General features: G+C 41.6%; 1 protein-coding gene across 3 annotated transcripts in view; it reads left to right on the top strand.

Annotated features, from left to right (window-relative positions):
* Positions 1-24,723, top strand: part of LOC134628884 (apoptosis-stimulating of p53 protein 2-like) — a 46,975-nt gene extending 22,252 nt beyond the window's left edge. Inside the window, exons 1-18 of one of the 3 annotated variants that reach the window (XM_063475695.1) lie at positions 2,862-2,990; positions 3,646-3,793; positions 4,081-4,194; positions 10,847-10,920; positions 11,494-11,595; positions 11,992-12,169; positions 14,637-14,836; positions 15,808-15,972; positions 16,144-16,363; positions 16,489-16,611; positions 18,435-18,538; positions 19,228-19,624; positions 21,748-22,529; positions 22,626-22,763; positions 22,951-23,084; positions 23,282-23,448; positions 23,952-24,151; positions 24,536-24,723. In XM_063475695.1, coding sequence (XP_063331765.1) covers positions 3,646-3,793; positions 4,081-4,194; positions 10,847-10,920; positions 11,494-11,595; positions 11,992-12,169; positions 14,637-14,836; positions 15,808-15,972; positions 16,144-16,363; positions 16,489-16,611; positions 18,435-18,538; positions 19,228-19,624; positions 21,748-22,529; positions 22,626-22,763; positions 22,951-23,084; positions 23,282-23,448; positions 23,952-24,151; positions 24,536-24,577 — 3,288 coding nt within the window. In that variant the 5' untranslated portion in view covers positions 2,862-2,990 and the 3' untranslated portion in view covers positions 24,578-24,723. Of the gene's footprint in view, positions 1-2,861; positions 2,991-3,645; positions 3,794-4,080; positions 4,195-10,846; positions 10,921-11,493; positions 11,596-11,991; positions 12,170-14,636; positions 14,837-15,807; positions 15,973-16,143; positions 16,364-16,488; positions 16,612-18,434; positions 18,539-19,227; positions 19,625-21,747; positions 22,530-22,625; positions 22,764-22,950; positions 23,085-23,281; positions 23,449-23,951; positions 24,152-24,535 lie in introns of those variants that run through there. The other 2 variants (XM_063475694.1, XM_063475693.1) reach the window with 2 other exon arrangements.
* The last annotated feature ends 1,916 nt before the right edge of the window (positions 24,724-26,639 follow it).

Below are 26,639 nucleotides of genomic sequence, written 5' to 3'. Positions count from 1 at the left end.
GAACTCTAATACCGTTTTCTCCTGTTACACCTTAACCAGGCCAAGTACTGTATATACAACAAAGAGGGTTGTAAATTGGTTTCAGCTGCTTTGGTGTTAATGAAATTACTAACATGTGTACTAGAATGCCAACAATGAGACAGACCTAAAACAGGAATGGTTTTACAGGTGGAGGCCAGTTAGATTTTTTTTCCCCCTCAACTGGGTATGTCTCCTTTGTGCGAGTGTCACGACTCACTCGATAAAGCCTCTTTTAATAATAAAAAGAGCGGCTAGGTCCACACGGCTTCAGGGCGCACCACGTGATCATCAATTTCTATCACTTGGTCAAAGACCCCCCGCCCCCGGAATCAGTGTCGGACGTCGCCACTGAGCACATGATTGCTGTGATTGCATCCCCGCATACTGCCCCCAACACGTTATTAAACGCTGTTCAATTCGTACCCGGAATTAGGGGACAGGCGCGGGGTAACTCTGTGTGTTTTGCCCTTGTATTTCAATATCAGCGACACTATGGGATACTTGTGAATATCACCATGAACACACTTCACCTCTACCCACTCTGCTTTCAGCAATGCCCCGGGGCGAACCAAGCTTTGGTGCATAAGGCTCTGCGTACAGACCGTGTCCCCCAAAGCATGGCGCATACCCCCTTGACTCCTTACCGGAACGCTGTAGTCCCTCCTGAACTGGGGGAGGGTGTCGGAGCCCGAGTGATGTGAGTCCGGCATACCAGCTGAGTTTCGGCACCACTGTAAAGCACCGTGACCCGACACGCCGTTCTTTCGATTGTGTAACTGTTTTTTGTTTTTTTTCCCTAAATTGATTGTGCACTCGTATTAAATTCCCTGGTTCGGCACACACACCAGCCAGCTTTCAACCCGCCCGCACACTTCTCCTCTCGTGTCCGACCTCGCTATGTGAAGGGAGAAACCTTGTTTGGTTGATTATTTCCACCTGGCCCTCCAGCCTCCCTGGCCCTGCCCCTTGAGCTCACTGCGCCATCCCTCCCCCTGCAGCTCAGCCAGGGACCACGCCTCCACCACAATGATGGCACAAGCATACATTGGCCCTTATTCACAAACAGTGTGCATAAATCATGCATTGAAACTTTCATGTACAAACCCAAATTTTATCAATATTTGTATAGCTGATTTGTACTTCACAAACAACTTTACAAATGTGAGTACAAACAAATGAAAGCCTGACTGACTTAGAAAACTTACACACGTTTGCAAAATGAATACTAGTATATTTATATTTATCCTTATCAATAGTAGATGATAATATTATTACCAGTAATGATATAGTGATCTTATTATTAATTAGGTCACTATATACAATTTTCGAAAACACGGTAAGCCGCACCATGGTTAGAATTGTTCTTTTTCTTCTTTTGGCTGTTCCCGTCACCAGTCGCCACAGCATATCATCTGCCTTCATCTCACACTATCCCTGGCATCCTTTTCTGTCACGCCACCCCCTCTTTTATCCATGAACTTCTTGGGGGTTGCTGTAACTCAGGAGGTGGAGCAGGTGATCTACTAATTGGAAGGTTGGTGGCTCCTGAAGCTCCATCTTCAAACATCCTCTGTCCAGTATATTCTCTATCCCTCCTCTATATATGTCCAAACCATTTCAACCTTGCCTTTCTAACTTCAGCACTGACATTCAATTTCCAGCTTCAAACTCATGATTCTGACACTCTTAACCTGCACAACACTATTTCCATGCTTTTTCTTTTAAGGTTACACTTGCTTCATTTCTCTTCATATTTACTCTGTGGTAGAAGAGCGTGAATCCACCTCCATTGCAGTAGCATTTAGCTTAAAATACTGTTTTGTCTTTTTTGAATGCTCAGCCCCTCCCTTTTTATATCTTGTTGGCATATGCATCATATATGTTTTTGTTCTTTTGAGTTTTTTTCAGACCACATTAACTGGAATGAATAAAACAGAGATCAGGGCAGAAACAGCTGTGCAAAATGAGAAAAGCCAGCTCAGGGATGTCAAGTTGAAGATTTTAATCCTTAGACCAGCTTTGTGGATGGGAAACTTTAGAAGAAGCTCTGATAAGCCTTTGAGCATGTTGTTGGTTAGTGCCTAGTTCACAGGATAAGTAAAGGCTGGAAAGTGCTGAGTGCTGCATCCACGCAGGTTGGCAGGCTGTGGGAAGTAATCTGGCTGTGGGCCTACCCTGCTGGAGTAACAGATGGCTCATTGCATCATGGGAGTTCTGTCCACAAATATCTGTAATAGTTGTAAATAGCACAAAAGCTGCAATAAAGGTGAAAAGGGCAGGTTTTGTTTTCAGTGAATCTGTTATATTGCATGCTGTTTTACTGAACACAATCTGTTAACGGACTATTCCAATGATTTTGGTTTTAACACTTTAAACAGAACATTGGAAACCTGACAGCCCTTGGAACTATTTTAAGTTTGTGGATGTTGTACAGGTCTGTTGTGAAAGTGAGGTTGGTGATCTTATGATGTTACTGGTTGAGTTTTACTTATGGTTATGCTTATGAGTGGGTACTAACCAAAACATATGGGCATGAGTAGCAGAATGAACCTCATCCAAGGGTTGTCTGAGTAGCAGAGTGAAGCTTTTGGTCATGCAGGAAGTAGACCGTTCAACCACATTGCAAGAGGACAGTTTGAGGTAGTTCTGGCATCTGATTAGGGTGCCTCCTTTATAGAAGGAGGTGATATAGCCTCAAAATTATATCACGATATTTTAAGAAAATTTGCAATAATTATATTTTATGACAACATAAAAAACGCTTTGTTGATGCTCAGTTCCTTTCAATTCAATTTCAATTTTGTTTATATAGCACCAAATCACAACAAAATTGGCCTCAAGGTACTTTATTATTTTAGGGTACAGACCCAATAATACACAAGCTCACAGTTGTAAATCAATGACGCGGCTCTCTCATCCTGCTTTTCAAGTGGGCTACTGTCATTGATGACAGTCTTCCTAATTTAAAGGTAGTCTTTTGAAACAACGTGCCAGCAGCAGCATTATAGTGCAATCGTAGTGACACAATATTCTGTGACACATCATAAGTCAATTGTAAGTTTAAGTTAAGTATAAATTAAATAATTAACACTTTAGATTGAATGTAACTAAAGTACTTTACCTGGGATGTTGTTTCTTCCTTTTTAACCAGTTGCTTAAAGTAATGGTTTTCCACCATGTAAACGCTTCAGGAGTTTCCATCCAGCATTTGCTTTTTCTGTCACGTGGAGTGCAAGTAGCAAATGCTGACTTGCCTGGCTTTATCTCATTAAGAGATGAAACATCTTCACAAACATCTTCATCTTCACAAAGATGTCCAGTCCTGTTTTGTCCCAAATACCATTACCTGGATGACTGAGAACCTACACAGACATATCCACTATCATTCGGTTTCCAATTTCAGCCAATCAGCATTTGACTTATGCACAGTGTTGTTTGTGTAGCTGGTTAGAGGGAGGTCTGGGCACCTCTGCATAGTCTGCTACCCTCAGTTTGGTACTCTAGGTCATCCATTCAATTTCTAGAACTCATGAAGTGGTGTTGACACTAGCAGCTGGTTTCTCAACATCTGGCAAATAAATGAACCCTGAATTCTTATTACCAAAATTTATTTTGTAATTGTAGATGTTCCTAACTGTGTACCTCAGCAACAATGACCAACACTTTAGTGAAGTCCCCATCACACCAGAGACACTGTGCAGAGATGTGGTGGAGCTCTGCAAGGAGCCTGGCGAGTCTGACTGCTATCTGGCTGAGATATTGAGAGGCTCAGGTGAGTTTCTTGTGTCAAGTAGATACCCAAACTGCTAGTAGTGACCTAATAATAATAAATCGCGGTATTCATTCACGTGAACCTCAAATACACAAACACTGATATGGTTGTAGCTATATTTCAAAAGTAGCCATAATGTGACTTTCAGGTGATAAGAACTATATTTTCACACATAGTTTTTGGCCCTATGGTGTAATTATATCATGATTGATTCATTCCATCTCTTTTTATAACAAAGGGTTAATGTTATATTCTTTAACGTTGTATGCTTTTTTTCAATCAATCAGAACGTGTTGTTGGAGAAGGAGAACAGATGCTGGAGGTGTTGCAGCGATCAGGACAGCAGAGGGGAGAGGTACGTTATCTCCTCCGTCACCAAAGAGCACCTGGACGAGAATCAGGTAAGAAAGAAACTTAATGGCTAAAGGTAATTGAAAAACTGACATACTTAGTTAATAAAGGACCACACACCACCAGAACAGTCTCAGTACTATTTGGCACTCATACACAATTCTCTGGAAATCTAATAAAGTGAAAAAGCATATTTCTTCCAAAAACTCCTACCTCATTTGGTGTTTTGATGATTGTGCTAAGACATCAGTCTAACATTTCTTGATTGTGAAGGACATAAATATGTTATGTCCTTCACAATCAAGAAATGTTAGACTCACTTAAAGAAAATGTAACATTTAAAAAGAAAAAATTAAAATGTCCAAACAGCCGTAACTACAGTACAGGTTATGATTTAGGTACAACATTTAGGTCTAAGCTAATTTATAATTATAAGTAAACAATTGAATGTTAATTATGAAGAATTTGATAGACAGTATCCGTCCTCTCACTTTTGATGGCAGGTATGGATCCTGTGGTTAACTCAGTGGAGTGGCAGTACTGGTGTATCCCCTTCATAAATATACAGATATACCTCTATCCATCTATTAGTTGATAGAACACACATTTTTCACATTTTTAATAGAAGTACAGATGCTTGTGTTTGAAAAGTAAAAAGGTGAGTAAAAAGGTGAGTGTTCCTTTAATTCTCTTGACAGTGTATTACAATTTACAGAAAATATCGGCACTATTGAAGGTCCGAATGAGCACAGTGTATCTTGTAGGTTACTTTGTGTTCACTCTTTTGTCCATCCATCTTCTTTCGCTTATCCAGGGCCGGGTCGCGAGGGCAGCAATCTAAGCAGAAAAGCCCAGACCTCCCTCTCCCCAGCCACCTCCTCCAGCTTGTCTGGGGGAACACCAAGGCGTTCCCAGGCCAACCGAGAGATATAATCTCTCCAGCATGTCTTGGGTCTGCCCCGGGGCCTCCTCCCGGTGGGACATGCCCAGAACACCTCACCCAGGAGGTGCCCAGGAGGCATCTTTATCGGACGCCTAAACCACCTCAACTGGCTCCTTTTGATGTGGAGGAGCAGCAGCTCTACTCTGAGCCCCTCCCAGATGGCGGAACTTCTCACCCTATCTCCAAGGGAGATAGGGTGAGAAGGGTAGGGATGTAGATCGACCGGTAAATCGAGAGCTTCACTTTTAAACTCAGCTCTCTCTTCACCACGACAGACCAGTATAGTGTCCGCATCACTAATCCGTCTGTTGATCTCTCGCTTCCTTTTCCCGTCACCCGTGAACAAGACCCCGAGATACCTAAATGCCTGCGCTTGGGGCAGGAACTCGTCACTGACCCAGAGTGGGCACTCCACCCTTTTCTGGCTGAGGACCATGGCTTCAGATTTGGAGGTGCTGAGCCTCATTCTCACCACTTCACACTCAACTGCGAACTGTTCCAGTATGAGCTGGAGGCCATCATCCGATGAAGCCAACAGAACCACATCATCTGTGAAAAGCAGAGATGAGATTCTGAGACCACCCAACTAAGAGCCTTTCACCACCTCAAAATTCTGTCAAATAAAAATTACGAACAGAATCGGTGACAAAGGGCAGCCCTGGCCAAGAATGAGTCCAACTTATTGCCGGCTATCCAGACCAAGCTCTTGCAACGGTTGTATAAGGATTGAATGGCCTGAAGCAATGGACCAGACACCCCATACTCCCGAAGCACCTCTCACAAGACACTCTGAAGGACACGGTCTTCTCCCAGTCCACAAAACACACGTAGATTGGTTGGGCAAGTTCCCATGGACCCTCAAGTATCCTTGAGAGGGTAAAGAGCTGGTCCTGTGTTCCATGACCAGGATGAAAACCGTATTGTTAATGCTGTATCAGAGGTTCGACTAACGGGTGGACTCTCCTTTCCAGCACCCTGGCATAGACTTTCCCAGAGAGGCTGAGGAGTGTGATCCCCCTATAGTTGGAACACACCCTTTGGTCCCCGTTCTTAAAGATGGGAATCATCACCCCGGTCTGCCAATCCAGAGGAACCATCCCTGATCTACACACAACATTGTAGAGGCATGTCAACAAAGACAGCCCTACAACATCCAGAGCCTCCAGGAACTCAGGGCGGACCTCATCCACCCCAGGGGCTCTCCCACCAAGGAGTTGTTTAACTGCCCCAGTGACCTCGCCCCGGAGATAGGCTAGTCGTCCCCCTCAGACTCTGCTTCCTCCACAGAAGACGTGCCAGTGGGATTAAGGAGGTCCTCGAAGTATTCCTTACAATGCCCGACTATGTTCTCAGTCAGAAGTCAGCAGCGCTCCACCCGCACTATACACATTGCAGGTAGAGCACTGCTTTCCCCTCCTGAGTCGTCTGATGGTTTGCCAGAATCTCTTCGAGGGAGTCCGAAAGTGTTTTTCCATGGCCTCTCTGAACTCCTCCCACCTCTGAATTTTTGCTTCAGCCACTGCCCGTGCTGCATTCCGCTTGGCCTTTCAGCTCCCTCCAAAGTCCCACAGGCCAAGCCCGATAGGTCTCCTTCTTCAGCCTGGTGGCTCCCTTTACCTCTGGTGTCCACTATTTGGTTTGGGGGTTACCACCAAGATGGGCACCAACCACCTTGCGGCCACAGCTCAGTGGAGGTGCTGAACACAGTCCATTCAGACTTAATGTCCCAAGTCTCCTAGGGAATGCTGTTGAAGCTCTGCTGGAGCTTCTTAACCTTTAACCTCTGGCAGTTCACCACTTACCTTTGTACCATTTCAAGCTATTCACAACTTGAATTGCAATAAATAACTGGAAAAACTGTGGTGTTCTAGAACTTTTGACCGTTAGTGTATAATAGTCCAGCTAGAAGTAATACATACATGAACTAGTTTATTAACATCACTGAGAAAGGGCGTTTCTCAGTGATGGACGTTAGAGACCATATTTCTAAGATTTTTAGGCCAAAGTGCAATAACCTCAGTTTTAGCTGAATTCAGAAGCAGAAAATTAGAGGTCATCCAGGTCTTTATGTGTTTAATAGACTCCAATTTGTTCTCGTAAATGGGGAGTCGTCGTCACACACTAAGGATAATTATGGAGTTACACAGGGTTCAGTGCTAGAACCAATTCTGTTTAGATTATACATGCTTCTTTACATGCAGTATACAAAGTATTAAAGACAGCATTAAAGACATAAAGACCTGGATGACAACTAATTTTCTGCTTCCAAATTCAGATGAAACTGAGCTTATTGTACTTGGCCCTTAAAGAGTCTCAGAGGGATGCTGAAAGGTTCATGCATTTATTACTTCTAGGCTGGACTAATGTAATTTGTTATTATCAGGATGTCCTAAAACTCCCTGAAAAGCCTTCAATTAATCCAAATTGCTGCAGCAAGAGTACTGACAGGGACTAGAAAGAGAGAGCAGATTTCTCCTATATTGGCTACCCTTCATTGGCTCCAGAATGGAATTCAAAATCCTGCTCCTCACATACTGTCATGGTTCACTGTGTGGCTGGCAGGAAATAGAACCCAAACACAGGACTCATATGCGGGGAGGGATGAACTCAAAACGGCAGCTTTATTGCTGGAAAAACACATAGGTACTAAACTAAACACAAGGAGCTATAAACAAGAAACTCAAATCAAAAACCAGAGACACGAGGGAGCTACACTGGAAACACAGGGAACTAGGAGCGCGGAGGAAAGACACAGTGTGAGGGGACGACGCGACATGGAACAGAGGGGGACTTTGACATAAGTACACAGAAGGTAACGAAGGAAGTGGAAGCACACGGGGAACACAGCTGAGGACAATTACACATGACAGAGCGGGGAGGACACGAAACTGAAAATTCTGACACCAAGACGCGGACCTTAAACATAATACAGAGAGTATACAGAGACAGCCAAGAGAGGCAGAGAGAGAGAGAACATGATGGAAAGAGGAAAACACAGAACACAAGGAGTATGAGCAAAACACAATAACTCACATCACTATATACAGGGACAAAGGGGGATAACGACACGAGAGGAAATCCAGTAAATTAACCTGAACAACTTAGGACCCATAGAATAACAAATGAACTTAACATGACACAGGAACACAGGAAAACTAAGAACGCTGGGTCAAATGACCCAGAATCTTGACACATACAAGGCCTTGAATAATCAGGCCCCATCTCATCTTAATGACCTTATAGTACCATATCACCTGATTAGAGCACTACGCTCTCGCACTGCAGGCTTACTTGTTGTACCTAGAGTATTTAAAAGTATGGCAGGCAGAGCCTTCAGCTTTCAGGCCCCTCTTCTGTGAAAGCAGATTCCAGTTTGGAAATGGGAGATGGACACTATCTCTACTTTTAAGATTAGGCTTTAAACTTTCCTTTTTGCTAAACATATAGTTAGGGCTGAATCAAGTGACCCTGAATTCTCCCTTAGTTACTCAGCAATTGATTGCTGAGTAACAATTGATTGCTGGGGGCTTATTATTATGCACTAGTATTTTATCGTCACTCACCTCTTTCACTCACTATGTGTTTATATACATTGTTGTCAATCTTGGCTTATCCTGACCAGAGGCGGAGGCAGACATTTGCATGTGGGATTGGGGGGGGGGGGGGGGGGGGTTAGAAATGAGTGAAAGATTAATAGGCTCTGTTTTGAGTTTTGTTCAAAAAAGAATGACTTCATATAGGGAAAAATATATATCACATATGCAGGACACCTTAAACTAGTTTTTTAATTAAGCAGCAAGGCAGAACAAAGTCGGGGCTGTATCAAGACACGCGGACTAAACCCCAGTTCAACCAGACCCAGAACTGATCCAGAATTAAAACAGGACTACAACAGTTCAAAATCAGGACTACTTAGGATTTAACCAAGACAGAACCAGAATCAGAACTAGATGATAGTAGCACTAAAAATCATCATAGACCTGCACTACACGCATTTTTTAATTCTACCAAAGTCCACTATTTAGATTCAGAAAAGTTTATATAATTATTTAGCCTTGTTGTGCAAAAAAAGCCTGCATAACTTAATAAATATAGAATTTGAAAAATAACAAACCTAAAAAGAAACACTAGGTATGAGATACATGAGTACCTATACGGTGATACTTTTGGTAAACAACCATTTGACTAACATGTCTGTCTCACCTGCTCTTGTTTCATCTCTGTTCTGTCCTCATTCTCCTCTCCATCTCCCTCTCTCTCCCTCTCTGCTCCTCTCTCTCCCTCTCTGTTCCACTCTCTCCCTCTCTGTTCCTCTCTCTCCCTCTTTGTGCTGACAATCAAGCCGAACACCAACATCATCAAATATACAGTTGAAACCAGACATTTACATACTCTTCAGATAAAAACACAAACACTTTTTTAATTGTAACATCAAATCAGACTAAATGTTTATTTTTTTTAGATTGATAAATATAAAAACATATTTGTCAACTTTAAGAGTAAAGAGAGAAACTATCTGTATTTCTTAATTGTAAATGGCACCAAATTGTATTCAAAATTGAGCCACACTTATGGAGGTCCACAATGACATCTCTTGGTTTTCCCATGTCAAAGAAACAGGCTCTGTGTTTTGCCTTATATGCATCCACAGGTGTGCCACCAATTTACTCACATGGACTCTACTAACCTATCAGAAGCTTCAGCTCAGAATGGAATCGTCTGGAGTTTTCTTATTAATTAACAATAAACTTAGTGTATATGTACTCCTAAATTTGATGAAAGTGATCAAAAATAGACAGCTCTGTCTCTCTTTATTCTGACATTTAACTAATTCAAAAGATATTTCAATATTTATTTATCCAAAATAAAACAAGTTTACTCTAAATTGATGTTGTACAGTAAAAAAATGTTCTTGTGTTTTCCATAAAGTGTATGTAAATATCTGGTTTAAACTGTGAATATACTGCTGTGTATTGAAGTTCCTCTTGTTTTGCATAGGAATGTACTGAACAACATACAAAGCATAATATATAAAATAACATCTACCAGAGTTTTTTCTTTGAAAGAAGCCCCTTATGTCCATTCTTGTATATCAGTACATTACTGAAACCGATTTATTTAGCCCTGGAGGGTAACAACTGAAAATATGAAATAAACATACATGTAAGCTAAGACTCTCTAAAGAAACAGCATTGTTGTTGTTCGGCTTTTCATTTCGCCATTTGTTGATTCACTTGAAGAGCAAGTAATGTAATATGGGTCAAGTGATCAGTTTGACATCAATCTTTCGTGATACACCGTAATATTTACATTATTTGTACAGTACGAATGATTTGCTTTGGTACCTGGTCAAACTTCAGTTCTCCTCTGTCTGCCTGGCTGCGTTTCTCCAACATCGCACTCGCAGGCAGCAGCTCCCCCCGCCCCCTCGCTCAGTCGCTTAGTGTCTGAGCTCGGATCATACCAATATTAGGGGGGATTTACGCACAGTCATAAATTCCCACAGTGTGCACTATGTGCTTCGAATATTGTGTGTAGTTTTTGTTTTATACAGTTGTCAGCCAGGCATCTAACTATGAAAAAATTACACTCCAAAAGACCCCGGGCTTCTGAAAAAACAACCCGGGCTTAAGCCCAGTAAGCCACCCCCCCACTCCGCCACTGATCCTGACCATCCTCTGCACCAACACTGGATAGGCAGTAGAGCATGGCTAAAATGATTAAATTCTTCATTAGTATTTACTGTGTTTTGTGTCCAGTTGGATCCAGGGCTGCAGATCAGATGATGAAGAGAAACCAGGTGAAAGGTTTGGAGAGATGTCTGGAGAATGGGGTGAGAGACTTTTACTGTGATTTTGATAAAAATAAATCAGTGTGTTTTGCCTTGGCTTACATTTTTATTACCGATTAACATGAATCCCTTCAAACACATTCATAGATATTGCATTTTGTGCAATAATGTTGTGAGTTTCTGTGATCAGCAGTCCTCAAACTTTTTTGTGCCACGGACCGGTTTATGTCCAACAATATTTTCACGGACCGGCCTTTAAGGTGTCGCGGATAAATGCAAGAAAATAAAACCAGTACCCATACAAAAAAAAAAGAAGATTTATTCATAACGCACAGGAAAAGACCCAGAGAAACCAAGTTAACGATAAAAACGATAAAAAGAACAATGCTAAAAACCGACAAAAACCATGAATTTCACATCCAAGCCTGAACTCTCGCGGACCGGTACCAAACGACTCATGGACGGGTACCGGTCCATGGCTTTCGTAAATGACTGAACAGAAAGTTGTGCATTGCACCTTAAAATGCATGAAGGTTGTGACAGCTGGACAGTGTGATGTGTCTTTTAGTATTTCTGTCTGTGTGAAAGTGAACTCTGACTGTATCTGCGTTACAGGTTTCAGCTCCTTGTCTGGACATGACGCTGAATGAGCTGCATGACCTGGCAACCCGACAGCAGCAGCAGATCAGTGCTCAGCAGCAGCTGCTGGCCTCCAAGGTAAAACACACCATACACAACTATTACTACTGTTACTGCTACTGGTGTTACTACTTATATTGATGCTGATACTATTTTAAATGCAATTCACAATAACCTCTTGCAGTTGCCTATGGATACTTATTAAGTACTTCTTGCACTCTTTTTGCCCTCTGGACTAGTATACCGAACAAAGCTCTGTGCAAACAGAGACTAATGTTCATACTAAAGTGATGTACATGATTCGACTGTGACTACACAAGCCTTCTATACCTCATATGAATGGCTAGATATATTTTACACAAAAGATGTACTGTAAATGTTTCATGTCTTCCAGTTAAAGTATATCAGGAAGAAATCTATGTAGCTGTTTAGCATATGATATGATAAAGACCTGAAAAGCATTGTGTTTTGCAGGAGCAGCAGCTACGGTTCCTGAAACTGCAGGATCACCAGCAGCAGCAACAGGAGGCGTCAGAACAGGAGCGGCTGTGGCAGCTCAGGGAGAATGCGCATAACCAGGAGGCCAAACTGCGACGAGTCCGGGCCCTAAAGGGTCAGGTGGAACAGAAACGCCTAAGTAATAGCAAACTAGGTCAGTGAGCCATGTGACTACATAGGCTTTGTAACATTTTGCAGAGCTTCTTTATTCTTATCCAAAACATTAGTTTTGAACTGTTTTATGTGTCACATATTCCTGGGCCTAATTGTATAAAATCAATTTGAAACACTAATGCACCGACAAGTTTGGCACATTAGTTTGGGACAAACATCAACATGGGAAAAACATTAGAAAACTATTTAAGAAATTTTTCATTTCATAAGTAGTCTAATTTTTGTATTTTTTAAAATAAACTTGGGATTTTTTTTAAACGGGAGCTAATATTCTCATATCCAACTCTTTATTTCTGTTCATTGACTATCAGAAAAGCTAAAGAAGAGGTACTGGCGCCCCACTGTTCATTTTCAATCTCAAACTTGTGGTGTAAGTCAACTTTCTTTTGACTGGCTACCCTTCTTAAACAAAAGGTTTACAGGCAGCTGGTGTTACGTATAAGGAGAAGAGGCTCTAAATAAAATTCAACCATCCAAATTGTTATTCAATTCAATTTTTTTTATATAGCACCAAATCACAACAACAGTCACCTCAAGGCACTTTATATTGTAAGGTATACCCTACAAAAATACATACAGAGAAAAACTCAACAATCAAATGACCCCCTATGAGCAAGCACTTTGGCAACAGTGGGGAGAAAAAACTCCCTTTTAACAGGAAGAAACTTCCAGTAGAACCAGGCTCAGGGAGGGGCGGGGCCATCTGCTGTGACCGGTATACCAGTACAGGCCGTGGTCATACATGAGAAATCAGTTGCAAACAATCCAAGTAACGCAAGCAACAGGAAAAGTCAATGAAATACTCTAAATCAGATCAGTTAGGATAGTAGTAGGCAACACAAGGAATACTAGGAATTACTGGAAAGCTTTACTGCAAAGAGTACAGTCTGGCTTAAGATTGTTGTGAAGGTACATATACTGAGGAGACTGACTAACTGAACACTGGCCTGGTACAAAAATAGCAGGAAACAGAACAAAGTAAAGTGTAAGACAAATTTAAATAAAACAGAATGTGACTGAAAAAATACTTAACATCATGATGGTGTGATTGAGATGACCATATTAGGGATATGTGCTTTTACTAATCATCATACAGAACCATGTATAGAAAAATGCTTTCTGATAGGAGCATTAACATTAAGCACTCAAAGAAAATGAGTGCAAAAACAGAGATATTGATAGATAAATATTAAGATAAATAGATAAATATAGAGATAGGTACAAAAATAAATATAAAAGGACAAGTATGTGTGAAATATGTCATGGTGTACAAAAATGACAGGGTGCACTGAGATGTGATTTGTTCCGTTCCACATGTGTGGACCTGACTGAAGAGTTTGATAGCAGCGGGAAGGAAAGACCTTCTGTACCATAACTCAGACAGCGAGGTTGAAGGAACCTGTTGCTGAAACTACTCTTCAGATTGTCCAGTGTGTTATGGAGGGGGTCCATGTCCATGATTGCCTGCAGTCTTGCCAGCATTTTGTCACTGATCACCACCTCCAGGGTGGCGAACTTCATGCCAAAAACAGACTCGGCCTTCCTGATGAGTTTGTTCAGTCTGTTTGCGTCCTTCTCTTTGATGTATGCACCCCAGCATGCCACAGCAAAGAAGCTACTGCTCGCAATGTTCAAATGACAGAAAAGAATGCTAAACAGCATGTCGACACTGCTATATAAACACCATCATCAGATTAAAAAAATGAATACTACCTTTTATGGTTTAGAGCATTGTCGGAAGAGGTTGGGAATGTGTTGCTCTGGTAATTAAACTTTTATAGAAAATCGTCGGCAATAACCCCAAACAGGAAATTAAGAAGCAGCCCATAAATCCAGACAGAAAAATCGAGTTCAAGAACCTTCCTGAGAACATTACACTATGAAGTTTTCTTCAGTATGATAGTAATCCAGTGCCAGGATTTCTAATAGTAAATTCTGCTACTGTTTTAAGACATCATGACAGGTAATATCCAAGGTGCACGAGGGGTGTCACTGCAAATTTGCAAGCGTCTCTTTGAAAGGGAACTTATTAATTATATGTTTACTGGGCTCTAGCTTCACATGATGTTACAGTTCAAAATAATCCTTATTTACTTTTTACCAGACCTTGGTACACATACTCAGTTCATTAACTGTCTGAAAAAAGCTTTTTGGTTCCTGTCTAAAGAAATAGCTGAGTAGCTGGCATGTACAGAAGCTCCACTCAGCTCCGTAAGTTTACGAGGTGCAGCCAAGCAGTAGAAAATTGAATTAAGGGGATGTGTAAGGGAGCTGAAACAGTTTGTTTAAGACATAAAATGAATTAGGGGCTGTACCAATGCCCAGTACAAGGTTTAAAAAAAAAATTCAAACTGAAAATGAGTGTAATGGTTATCTTTAAATAAGTAGTGCAGGGTACTGTGGGATGACACCAGGATCAATTAAGGACTGCAGTGATTGTGTTGCAGTGGAGGAGATCGAGCAGATGACCAGCCTTTTCCATCAGAAGCAGACAGAGCTGCTCGTGGCTGTGGCGAGGGTAGAGGAGCTGAGCAACCAGCTGGAGGGACTGAGGAGCAACAGTCTGGAGCCTTCTCTTCCTCTTCTTCCGCACCACCACAACATGTCTTCTACAGCTGAGCTGGAATGTCTCTACAAAGAGCTGCAAGTGAGATGTCAGCTGAGAATTTCTCTTGCTAATATTAAATTATACTTTGCTGTTCTACAATTAAATTAAATGTTTGCCATATTTTCTGCTTTCTTTACAGTATGATATAAATATATATCGGATTTTTATAGTAACATTTGTCATTCAGCGTTCTTTGATGAATGTGAAAATCTCTTGACGTTTTTTTTTTAATGTCAAGAAAATAGTGATAGGTGCTTAAGACACCATAGAAAAAGAAATTCTCATTTGGAGCTCTTGAGTACTCCATCATTGCATTTGTTCTGTTTAACCCTAAACCCTAACCCCTAATTATAATTGATAATTATATAGAAGTTTGCAAACAAGCCAGCAAACAGGCCTACAAAAAGCCAATACAGATGTGAAACATGGCTGAATGTAGTTGTTGTTATGTTCAGAGGTGGCAAAAGTACAGACTTCACAGACTTTTAAACAAATAGCTATTTTCTGTCGCCCACATTGCAGAGGGTGACTTTGCCTCCACACCTAAACAGTACAATGAGTCAAGAGTTAGAGTGGGATTCAGCAGGTGGGGGAACCCTAAGATCTGTGCAGTAGCTCAGCATAGGGAAAAGAACCACAGTAATTTTTCATGTAAGCTTCAGTAGGTTTTCTTTGTGGCTGTTATCAGCTGACCTTCTGCTTTTTGTGGATGTAATTTACCTGTAATTTATTGCAGGTTACTTGTATTTGTTTAATTGTTTACTAAATGTAAACTAAATGAACATTTTTCTTATAAAACAAAGGGGGGCCTAGCAAAAAAAGTTTGGGAACCACTTATATAGGGAGTGATTTGATATCAGGCTGTAGATACCTCTATCTCACACTGTCAGTACTTCCAGCTACAGTTGCTAGGAGGTTAAACCTAGTATCTAATAAATTATTCTAGACAATATTTTTTCTGTTGGTTTTCAATCATACTTTGACTTCTCACCCCCCTCCTTTCCAAACAGCTAAGAAACAAGCTGAATCAGGATCAGAGTGCCAGGCTGCAGCAGCAGAGAGATAGCTTGAACAAAAGGAACTTGGAAGTAGGTGCGATGGACCGTCGGTTGGTTGAACTCCGGGAACGGCTCTGGAAGAAAAAGGCTGCTCTGCAGCAGAATGAGAACCAGCCAGTGAGTTTATATAGGAAAAAATATCAGCAAAAGTAGATTTCTACAATGTCATACAAGTTTTTTTTGTTTGTTTTTTGTACAAAACATTTATTTTTGCTTTGTTGTTGTTTGCTTAATATACAAGTACTGATCAAAAAGGCTGCAGCAGTCAAACATTTCTTCTCACTCCAGGTGGCTTCAGACTGTACAGCCCCACAATATAGCATGGGCTCCAGAGTGGCAGCGGTGGGGCCGTACATCCAGTCATCCTCCACATCAAGCTCTCAGGGGCCACCTGTGCCGGTCCGCCAGGAGATTCTGGTGAAGCCAGCATACCCAGATGGCACTGTCACCCTGCCCATGGCTGATTCATCACTGAAGCCACCTCCTAGGCCTGTCAAACCAGCCTCAGGTACATGTTTCCGTGATGATGTTTTGAGTCTGTCCTAGCATGCTAAAACACTATTTGAGTCTGAGTCAGTCACTTCTATTTCTAGTACCAAAACTCTACTTGATGTAGTTATCTCTGCCTCACAGGTTTCAACACCTTAAAAACAAGCAAGATCTTTGACTGGGAAAGCTCATTTTCCGAATCCAGGAGGGGTTACGAGCATGCCTCCACTCTGCCTCGCATGTCGAGTCTAAGCTGCCGCAACTCAGGTCAGTTAGGTCTTGTTTCTGTTTTACCTTTTGCAGAAAGAGGATTTAAACTTTCTATGCCTTTACAATCATTTGTTACTGCATTTCTAATCTGACACATAAACGTTCAGGCATGCTGATTCATTGAGACATTCACTGAAAACCTAATTTAATGATGGTCTATCAATCAATCAATCAATCAATCAATATACTTTATTAATCCCGAGGGAAATTAGGGTTACAGCAGGCAGCACGCTAATGGCGCATGCGCACTTACAAAGGAACCTTCTGACCAACATTACACAAACATCACATTGGGGAGACATGTCAGAAGGTAGGCTGATAGGAAGAAAAAACAACGAAAATATGTAACATGAGGAGAGAGGAGGAGAAAAAAAACTCCACTCAGACTGAGCTCCTAGTGGGAGAACAGTTTGATAACAGAAAAAACACCTCAGCACAAAAAGCACATGACTATCAATACACCATAGAAACACAAGACAAGCAACAGGGTGGGGAAAGGGTAAGCGAGAGCCGGTGTAGACAGCGCTTCCGGTCCTGCAGCATGCCTGCGCTGGTCCAGTCGACTACCATCTTCTCCGGTAGGGCACAAGCATCGAAGGCGTTTGGAAGGGGAGGGGGGATCAGTGTGTGCAAATGAGTGTATGTGTATTTGTGTGTGTATGTCCAGAGTCAAGCTGAGACAGTGTCCTTCGCCCTGCCAGGCTAAGTAAACAGTCTTCCAGCCAACTCAGGTGGCCTTGCATGGAATCGGGAGGAACAGTCTAAACACACTCGTTATCTGGGATTGTTTTGATCGGCTCCAGCCTTGAGCCCGCAGCTGGCACCGGAGGGGTAGCCGCATTAAGATGGCGATTTCTTTCCAACAACTCATGAGAATTTCGAGCTGTTTTTGTTTTAGCACTCCGACACTGATCTCTCCATCTCCCGTTGGATAGCCGTCAGTTTCTCCATGATGTTGTTTACCTTCAATTCCGTGGTCTTGTCAGTCTTCTTTTGCTCACAGAGCAGATTCTGAGACCTCGCGACCGCAGCCAACTGATCCGTGATGTTTTCCAGCTTTCGCCCATAGTTGTTGATTTGAGCTGATTCTTCCCTGATGTGTCCCAGTATCCGCTCAGAGATGTTATTCTGAGTATTCACTGCAGCCGCAATAGCCTCCAAGCTCTTGACCATGTCCCCGTCTGTGAGCCTTTTCTGAGAAGCCGCGTCTCGTCCAGTCAATCCAATCTCAGCAGACTGCTTTGTGGGGGTTTGAGCAGCCGGTTCCGCTGTCTTAATTCTCCGATAAGCCAGGGCCAAGCCAGCTCCGATCAGCAAGAACCCTGTTATCATGGTTCCGAATAGGTAGATATCTTCAGCGTCCTCGATCGACAGTCCCGCCAGGCACACGATCCTCCATTTCTGCCACCCGTCCATCGTGTATCCAGCAGGGAAAGTCCCTCCAGGGCACTCAGGCTCTCCCGAGCCCAAACTTCTCGTTGAGAAGAGGGTGTCAATAGCATTCAGAGACTAGTTGATCAAATCCATAATTCTCTTTAGGTTTTAGACACAGACTGTGAGAGAGTGTTCCAGGGAAGTAAGAAACTCAGACAAGACAAGGACACAAGAAGCTAAGCAGGGAAGATAAGGGCAGGAGAGGAGAAAAGTGCGACCGCCTTCGCTGAGAGCTGAGAAAGCTGAGAAAGCTATCTATGCATTCATAGAATACCATGTACAAATGACAGGCTAATCAACTTGAGAATAGAAGGAATGACATCTGGGAGATAGTAACTCTGACATCCGTGGGACTTTGTTTAAACAATTTTCTTTCTCTTTTCTAGGTGGTGAGACCGCCATAGACAAGAGCTACTCTGGGTCCGACATTCCTCCTCCCATCCCCTCACGATCTAATCGTTCCACGGAGAACCTGCTCAGGGACAATCAGGTATCAGTGGACTTCCATTTAGTCTCTACATCTCAACATTAATGCCTTTTCATTTTCAGAAAAGACTAACCTTGGATAGCGGTAATGTAATGAGTCAACAGCTGCCTTGCTAGGTCAGTTAAAATTTACCTAATGGTGGATGATGCAGCTGTTGTCTTTAAAGTTAACAACACACAATAATTTCAAAATAAAAACTTTCTGAACTAAACTCAACCACTTCACCAGCAGGTTTCACACACTATACAAGAAGAACAGTAAGAATAAGCAATAAGCAAAATCAGTAACTGAATAAGTTGGTAACACGCGTCTCGTTACCACACACTGATGAATACAAGGATCCTGACTAATAAATGAGATGCTGTTAAATCTTTGCAAAACTAATTCATATATGGACAACATATGTGCAGAACAGAAATATATACATAGTTGCACTTACACATACGTTTTCACGTTAAGTTATGATAAAAAAACAAAAAACAAATTAAAGCTCTGGTGTAAGGTTGAATATGAAAACTCAAACTCAAACTGGTTAATAGCTGCTGAGCACTTACAGTTTTAATGTAAAGCCATTTTACATTTCAGCTCATTTTGATATTTGATTTATTGCTTCATTTTCTGTATTTTGCAGTTATATCATCAATCTCTGAGTATAACCCTGTGTTTCCACGTTTGCTATATTTTACTTTCAGGTCTCATCCAAAAATCTTTCCAAGTTGACAGCACCACCTCCAGTTCCCAGTAAGCCCAAACAATTCCGATCTTCTGGCCTGTCAGCCTTCTCCAAAGCCCCCTATAACACTGGCACCTTCCCTGGTAAGGTGAAGCCAGTTGGGGCCCCCCTCAGGGCTCCAGGAATTCTATCCAGTCATAGCAACACCCTCCCTTTGCCCAACAAGCAGGAGAGTCCTCCAGCTGCTGCTGTGCGACCTTACACCCCAGACCTCTCTGATTGTCCCCCACCTGTGCTTCAGAAACCTCAGACCCTGGCGGCTTCCTCAATCTACTCGATGTACACCCAGCAGGCTACACTGGGGAAAGGATACCAACATAGTGGCCAAGGAACACTGCCTCGGAGCCAGCCCCGAGGTAATCCACTGATACGGTTGCCCGTGTATTAGAATACTCTTCCTGTTAAGATAGGGCTGCACAATTATGGCCAAAGTGATTTTTCTGATTATTTTGATCAGTGTAAGATTGGTCCTTGGAAGCACTGGTCCTCCTTATTCACCAAAATGTAGTATATGTCTTAGTAGAAAAATATGAATTTTAAATATTTCACCTAAACACCAAAATTCAGTCAACAGGGGAAAGGCTTTTGCATTTACATCTTTGCAGAAAAATAAGGTGTGTGCGCCAAACTTGCCAACACTTGGTCTTGGGGTAGAGCATCACTTCCTGTTCCTGTTACAGCACACAGTGGTGTTTTCTGTAGCTTATTTTGATTAAAATTTGATCTAAAAACTTATATTATTACATAGTGTAATCCTTAAATGCTTTATCCAAAGCACACTTTCTGTTGAATAACCCGCTAATTATATTCAAAGTATTCATTCATCTTTAGGGACTCACTATCTTAGCTTAGCTCGTAGCCGACTGACTAGTGCCTTGGCCTCTTCACTCTTCACACCGCCACACCACCAAACTGTCCATGTCTCTAGTAATTTCCCCCCCACAAAAAAAGCGTGACTATTGAGAGTTGGGATCAGGAAGCAGAGTCGCAGTCTTACACGCCTCTCCACAGCTTCTCTCCCCCTGTTATCCCCCAAAACCCCATCCCCTTAGAGACTGTGTCTGCTCCCAAACCAACAAAAAACAAACCAAAAATCAGCAAAATAATGACTTAAACATAAAATATCACAACAAAAGAAAAACATAGTATCCACAAATGCACCAAAAAGTAAAATAGATCAGATCAGCAGTAAAAAATTACTCATAACAATCTCACAGATGTAACATCATGTACTTTCAGAACCACTGATATTTATTTTGTCTCTTTTTCTCCAATTGATCTTCCTGAGTTAACTTCAGTAATTACTTTATCCAAACCATCAGTGGTCCTTTAGACACCATTTCTACAAAACTGCTCACAGAAATCCTGTCATTACACTGAAGACACTGAGGTGAGACCAGGCATGAACAGGACCAGATACCAGACAACCTAGGCTAGAAATACAGATAACTAAACTAGGAACGATTGACACAGAGAAAACCATAATGAATAAACAAGACTCAAAAACCATGAACACAAAAACACTGAGTCACAGGTACCCTAACAAAAGGGAGTTTGTCCTTCCCACTGTCACCAAAGTGCTTGCTCATAGGAGGCCGTCTGATTGTTGGGGTTTCTCTATGTTATTGTTGGGGGTTTACCTTACAATATTTAGCACCTTGAGGCAATTGTTGTTGTATTGGGCACTATATAAATTTAGTTGTTCACCTAAGCCGATCGTGGGCTCAAGAGTTGGCAGTTTGTCTTGTAATCGGAAGGTTGTCGGTTCGAGCCCTGCCTCGGACAGTCTCAGTCGTTGTGTCCTTGGGCAAGACACTTTACCCGTTGCCTACTGGTGGTGGCGCCGGTGTCCGGCAGCCTCGCCTGTGTCAGTGCGCCCCAGGGTGGCTGTGGCTACAATGTAGCTTGCCATCACCAGTGTGTGTGAATGGGTGGATGACTGAATGTAGTGTAAAGCGCTTTGGGGTCCTTAGGGACTAGTAAAGCGCTATACAAATACAGGCCATAAGCCTGTCTCCTAGAAGTAAAATACGAAGTATTTCACTCCATTAATTATACCTGCATGATGGATGTAAATAAAACTTATAGCCCAGTACTTGATAGCTGTCAGATCCCTCTGCATTTCCTCTGTGATGTTGTACTTGTTCAGACTATATTCTGGAAACTTCACCATGTGAGGTGAAGGGAACAGCTGTGACTGGTATTTACTGGCATGTTGTCAGGGAGTGATTTAGATACCACTTGATTTGCCTTTGCTTTGTAGTCTATTGGTAAAGCAAGCTTTTTCAGTATCAGTATTTAGGAAAAACAGGTACTTATCTATCAATAATGAAGTTTTTTTGGGGGAGTTTTTTTTCCTCTCACCCCAAACAATAATCAAACATGTAATTTGTAATCTGTGCGTTTGTTTAATGGAGGTCAAATAGAGCTTGCTGTGAGAAATGTCTTGTGAATCCATGTATTTTCTTTCCTTTCTTAGTGTATGGAAAACCAGTCCTTCCAGCCAGCAGCAGGCAGCAATCAATCAGCTCAGAAAACCATTCCTTCAATTCTGAATTTTGTGCACCTGACGGAAGTGAAGCTGACAACAGTTGCCCAGGTAACACTGAAGGTATCGGAGGAGAAACAGCGGAACACAGTATCCCTCGCCCGCTCAGCCCCACCAAGCTCCTCCCCTTCATATCAAACTCTCACAGGAACCCCAGTGATGCTGACCTGGATAATCTGCGTCGCCGGCTGCAACATGCACCCCGACCCCTGAAGAAACGCAACTCAATCACAGAGCCCGAAGGCCCAGCAGGACCCAACATTCAGAAACTGCTCTACCAGAAAACCACTCTGGCTGCTATGGAAACCATCCCCATGGAGACGGCTAATTCTGCAGGGATGCATATACAGCCCACAGTTCATGAGGACAGGATGGGTGGCATAGATGGAGCAGCCAGGGTTCAGGATGAAAGTGAAACTGACTTGAAAGAGCCACTCCCTGAGAAAAGTTTGACCCCACCCCCATTACCCCCTCGCTCACCCATCTCTGATCCTACTTCCTGCCACTGCATGCTATCACCGCTGGAAGACAAGGACAAGGAGAAAGAGAAATGTCCATCAACCTTAGCTCACCAGGAACAGTTTCTAGAGGAGTTCCCTCCTTACCCACCCCCACCTTACCCCAGCTGCGGGGAGTTGGAAGAGGGAGATGATACTGCTCCCCTGCAGCCACCAGAGGTTGCAGGACAGGTCACAGTTCCGCCGGTGAGTGAGGTAACTCAGATTTTGAGAGGTTATTAAAAATCCAGTTTGCCTAAAATACAAACACATTTTTTTTTCTAATTTATTGCAGTTCTGTTTTCTTCTTAGGGTAAGAAATCAATCCTCCATAAAGCTGGTAAAGAGCGAACCAACCACAATTTGCGGGTCAAGTTCAACCCTTTGGCACTGCTGCTGGATTCATCTCTGGAGGGCGAATATGATCTTGTCCAGAGGGTTATCTATGATGTGAGTCACACTAAAAAAATTGAATAAAATAGCCCATTATTATCATTGTACATGTACCAAAAAATTGTGGGAGCTACACACTGCTATACTTATTTTATAGATCCACTAAAAAGATTTATACTTGCAAATTCCTTAATTGTTCTTCACCCCAGGGTATATGGTCAGTATGTTACTGTGTGTCTTTCAGGTGGATGACCCTAGTATGCCGAACGATGAGGGTATCACGGCTCTGCACAACGCAGTTTGTGCCGGCCACACCGAGATTGTCAAGTTTTTGGTTCAGTTTGGTGTCAATGTTAATGCTGCCGACAGTGACGGCTGGTGAGCCTATGTAGGAAACAGTAGAAAACACGGGCAGTATAAAAGATGGACTTAGCCATGGTGACACCTCCGGACATAACTTCCGGAAGTTATGTCTGTCTTTTACATTGTCTATGGTAGGAAGAAAACAAATTCATTTGGCACAGCACCAGTTCTTATTAACTAACTACTCATTCTCCTTCTGTTTCTGTCTCCAGGACACCCCTTCACTGTGCTGCCTCCTGTAACAACGTTCAGGTCTGTAAGTTCCTTGTCGAGTCTGGAGCAGCTGTATTTGCCACAACATATAGTGACATGCAGACAGCTGCTGACAAGTGCGAAGAGATGGAAGATGGCTATGCCCAGTGCTCCCAGTTCCTCTATGGTGAGACAAAACCTGTTAACATATTAACAAAAGGGGTTCAGGGAGATAAGCCTCATAGTTCATAACAAATTTGTTGGTTTCAAGGACAATTTCGCAAATCTTTCAAGGGGTTGAGCATGTTCTGTAGCAACAAGAGATTTACTGATGTATGTTGGGTGTCTGTACAGGTTACAGGCGAGTTTGGAATTTGCTTAATTGTTCTTTAGGAGATTTAAAAGATCTTGGGTGCCATAAGGATCTTGTTATGATCTGCCTGGATTTTGAGGACTGTTGCATAGGTTCATGCATTTTAAGGGGTTTTGGTTCAGACCAGTTATATCAAGGAAGTAAATCAATTTTGTAAAAGTTTTCTAGACTTGTGAGGCTTGTGTAAGAGTTTCAGCAAATGGACTTGGACTTAAAGTAGTTTAAATGTGTCTCAGGTTATTACATTTTCACATAAAAGTTTAAAGAATATCAAGACAACGACTCATTAAACTTTTAACCTATTTTTGTCTTTTTAGGTGTTCAGGAGAAGATGGGTGTGATGAATCATGGTGTAGTGTATGCCCTGTGGGACTATAAGCCTCAGAGTGACGACGAGCTTTGCTTCAGTGAGGGTGACTGCATGACAGTGCTGAGACGGGAGGATGAGGTGGAAACGGAGTGGTGGTGGGCACGATGCGGTGACCATGAGGGATACATTCCCCGAAACCTTCTGGGGGTGAGCCGCCCATGCCAAATTTAGCAGACCTTGTATAAACATTTTAGACTGAAGCTACTCATAAGGAAATGTTCAGATTTCTGGGTTTAAGGTCCCATTACATCAGCATTTAAAACTTTCTTGTTAAATTAAAAAAGCATCCCAGGAGAATATCAGAAAAATTTAATAAAGAATAAGACGGTAAGATTTCCTATTGTGCGGGAATTGAACTGTCTAGTCTGCCAATCTGTTGCTACTTCAGGTTGGCCTTAAATCACATGTTTTAATCAGATTTAAAAACTGCTTTGAGAATCCTGTTACTCAACAGTCTTAAGTTTGACGTTTCAGTATTTAATGTTATCTTAATGGTGTTTTAATGAGAAACTCTCTATCTTTCATTCCCAGCTATATCTGAGGATCAAGCCCCGGCAAAGAAGCCTGGCCTGAAAGACGGCTTGTATCTCTTTCAGAGGACTACATGTTTCCACGAGAGAAGCGCATCAAGGGAATAAACCTCTGGGTTCTTATAGTAGAGAAAAAAAAAAGTCAGATGTTGTTGATTTTTAAAAAATAAATGTAAAAAAGGAAATGTTTCTCAATCTTTCATTGAATGTGAAAATGATTTAACCTCATCTTGATTTCTCAGGAGCTTTTTTTGCATATTTGTCACACTTAAACATTTCAGATTTCATGGTTCCAAATTATAGTCGTCCATGTCTTCAAGCAGCAAAACAGCCATAGACCATCACATTACCACCACCATGTTTGACTGTTGATATGGTGTTATATGAAATGCTGCATTAGTTTCACAACAGTTGTAATAGGGTTAAATTTAAATTTAAAAAAAAATGCAATTCTTTTTCTTGGCAGTTCGCATTTCAGCGATTCCTGAGATTAGGGACAAAACAGGTTTTAATTTTCTAAAAATTATTTTTTGATTTTTCAAAAACATATTTACATATAATTGTTACACAAAGTTTTGGCTGTCTCGGTACAATCTCCCAGGTGTTTTTTAATTTATGTTTTTGCTGGGGAAGTGCAAGGTTTTTGTCAACACCATCAGACACAAAGAAATGTAAATGTATATATATCTATATATAGATATATATATTAAATTAAGTTTTTTCAGCTATTTTGACTGTTAGCAGCTTCTCTGTTCTACTGTTTATGCACATACGTTTTCAAACTAATTATACCAAAAGTATAATTTAAAAGTACGATTTTTTGGGCTTTTTATTATTAGAGTTACTGTCATACATTTCTGCAGTAGCTTGTATTTAATCTCTATAAGAAACAATCATATTTAGCAGCATGCAAATGACACACATATTGAGAAAATTAAGTATTTTCATTGGAAGATCATGAGGGGGGAAAATATATGGTGCTTCAAAAGAGAAGAATAAACAAAAAATCCATATTGTGGAGTTGACAAGGTGTTGATGGTGGTGACACACTAGTAGAAAACAGGATATTATTTCTTTCAAAATGACCATTAAACTTTAAGAACTTATGTAATATCACAAGACACTTCGTAACAATTCTGTTTTTGCACATGTTCTACATCTTAATAGTTCACCAGCAAGTAGCTACCTACTACTCCTTGATTCCTCAGAATTAATGTCTAATGTACTCTGTTTGTTGTGTGTTTAGACCCTGCTGGACTTTCTCTCCCTTTTTCCTTCGTTCTCTCAAGTCTCTCTGTGCTTGTTTCCAAAACCTTCTCTTCTGCCTTTTTTCTCTTTCTTTCAGATCACTGATGTTCTTTATTTTTCCCTCTTTCTCCATCTTTCCCTTTATGAGAAGCTCTTTCTTCAACTCAGGCTGGCTGTTAATTTTTTTCTCCTTTTTTGATACTTCATGTTCCTTCTCTTTCGTTCCTCTACTGACAGGTTCCCTTTGGCCATTCTAGCCTGAAATGTACCATTTTGTAATTACTATAATTTTTCGGAACCATATGCATTTATACCGATTAAGGATGAATATTCACAGCGCAATTATGTATTAAGCAATAGAGATGCTATCCGGTCTTTAAGTCTGACGTCATTAGCCGTTTCCAGGTCCAAACTCCGCTGCACATCCCAAAGACAAAGGAACTCTGCGGCATCACTGAGAGTTACAAACTGTCTAAATTCTTTCATCTTTAATAAAATGATCAGTGTGGCTGCTCTACCAGATGTAACATCCAAGCATCCATGAAAACAGAATCTATGAAATTTGAGGGAGTTAGAAGTTAGCTCGCTGGTTTCCACCTACATTCAATTCAATTCAATAAAACTTTATTGATCCTGAAGGTTGACCCCGAAGGAAATTGGGTTAAGGCTGCCGACCTTTGCCAGCACCATCTTACCCTTCCGACCATACATACATTACACAACATCACATGGGGTAGACAGGTCAGAGAGGTATAACAACAGAAAATGCACAACATGAGGAAAGACGAGAGGAAAAAAGAACTCCCCCCAGACTGAGCTCCAACAGAGAGATCAGTTTGAGAACAGAAAAGAACACC

The sequence above is a fragment of the Pelmatolapia mariae genome, linkage group LG6 (genome assembly GCF_036321145.2).
Source record: "Pelmatolapia mariae isolate MD_Pm_ZW linkage group LG6, Pm_UMD_F_2, whole genome shotgun sequence".
NCBI classification, from domain to species: Eukaryota; Metazoa; Chordata; class Actinopteri; order Cichliformes; family Cichlidae; genus Pelmatolapia; species Pelmatolapia mariae.
This window is presented reverse-complemented; position numbering and strand designations above follow the sequence as displayed.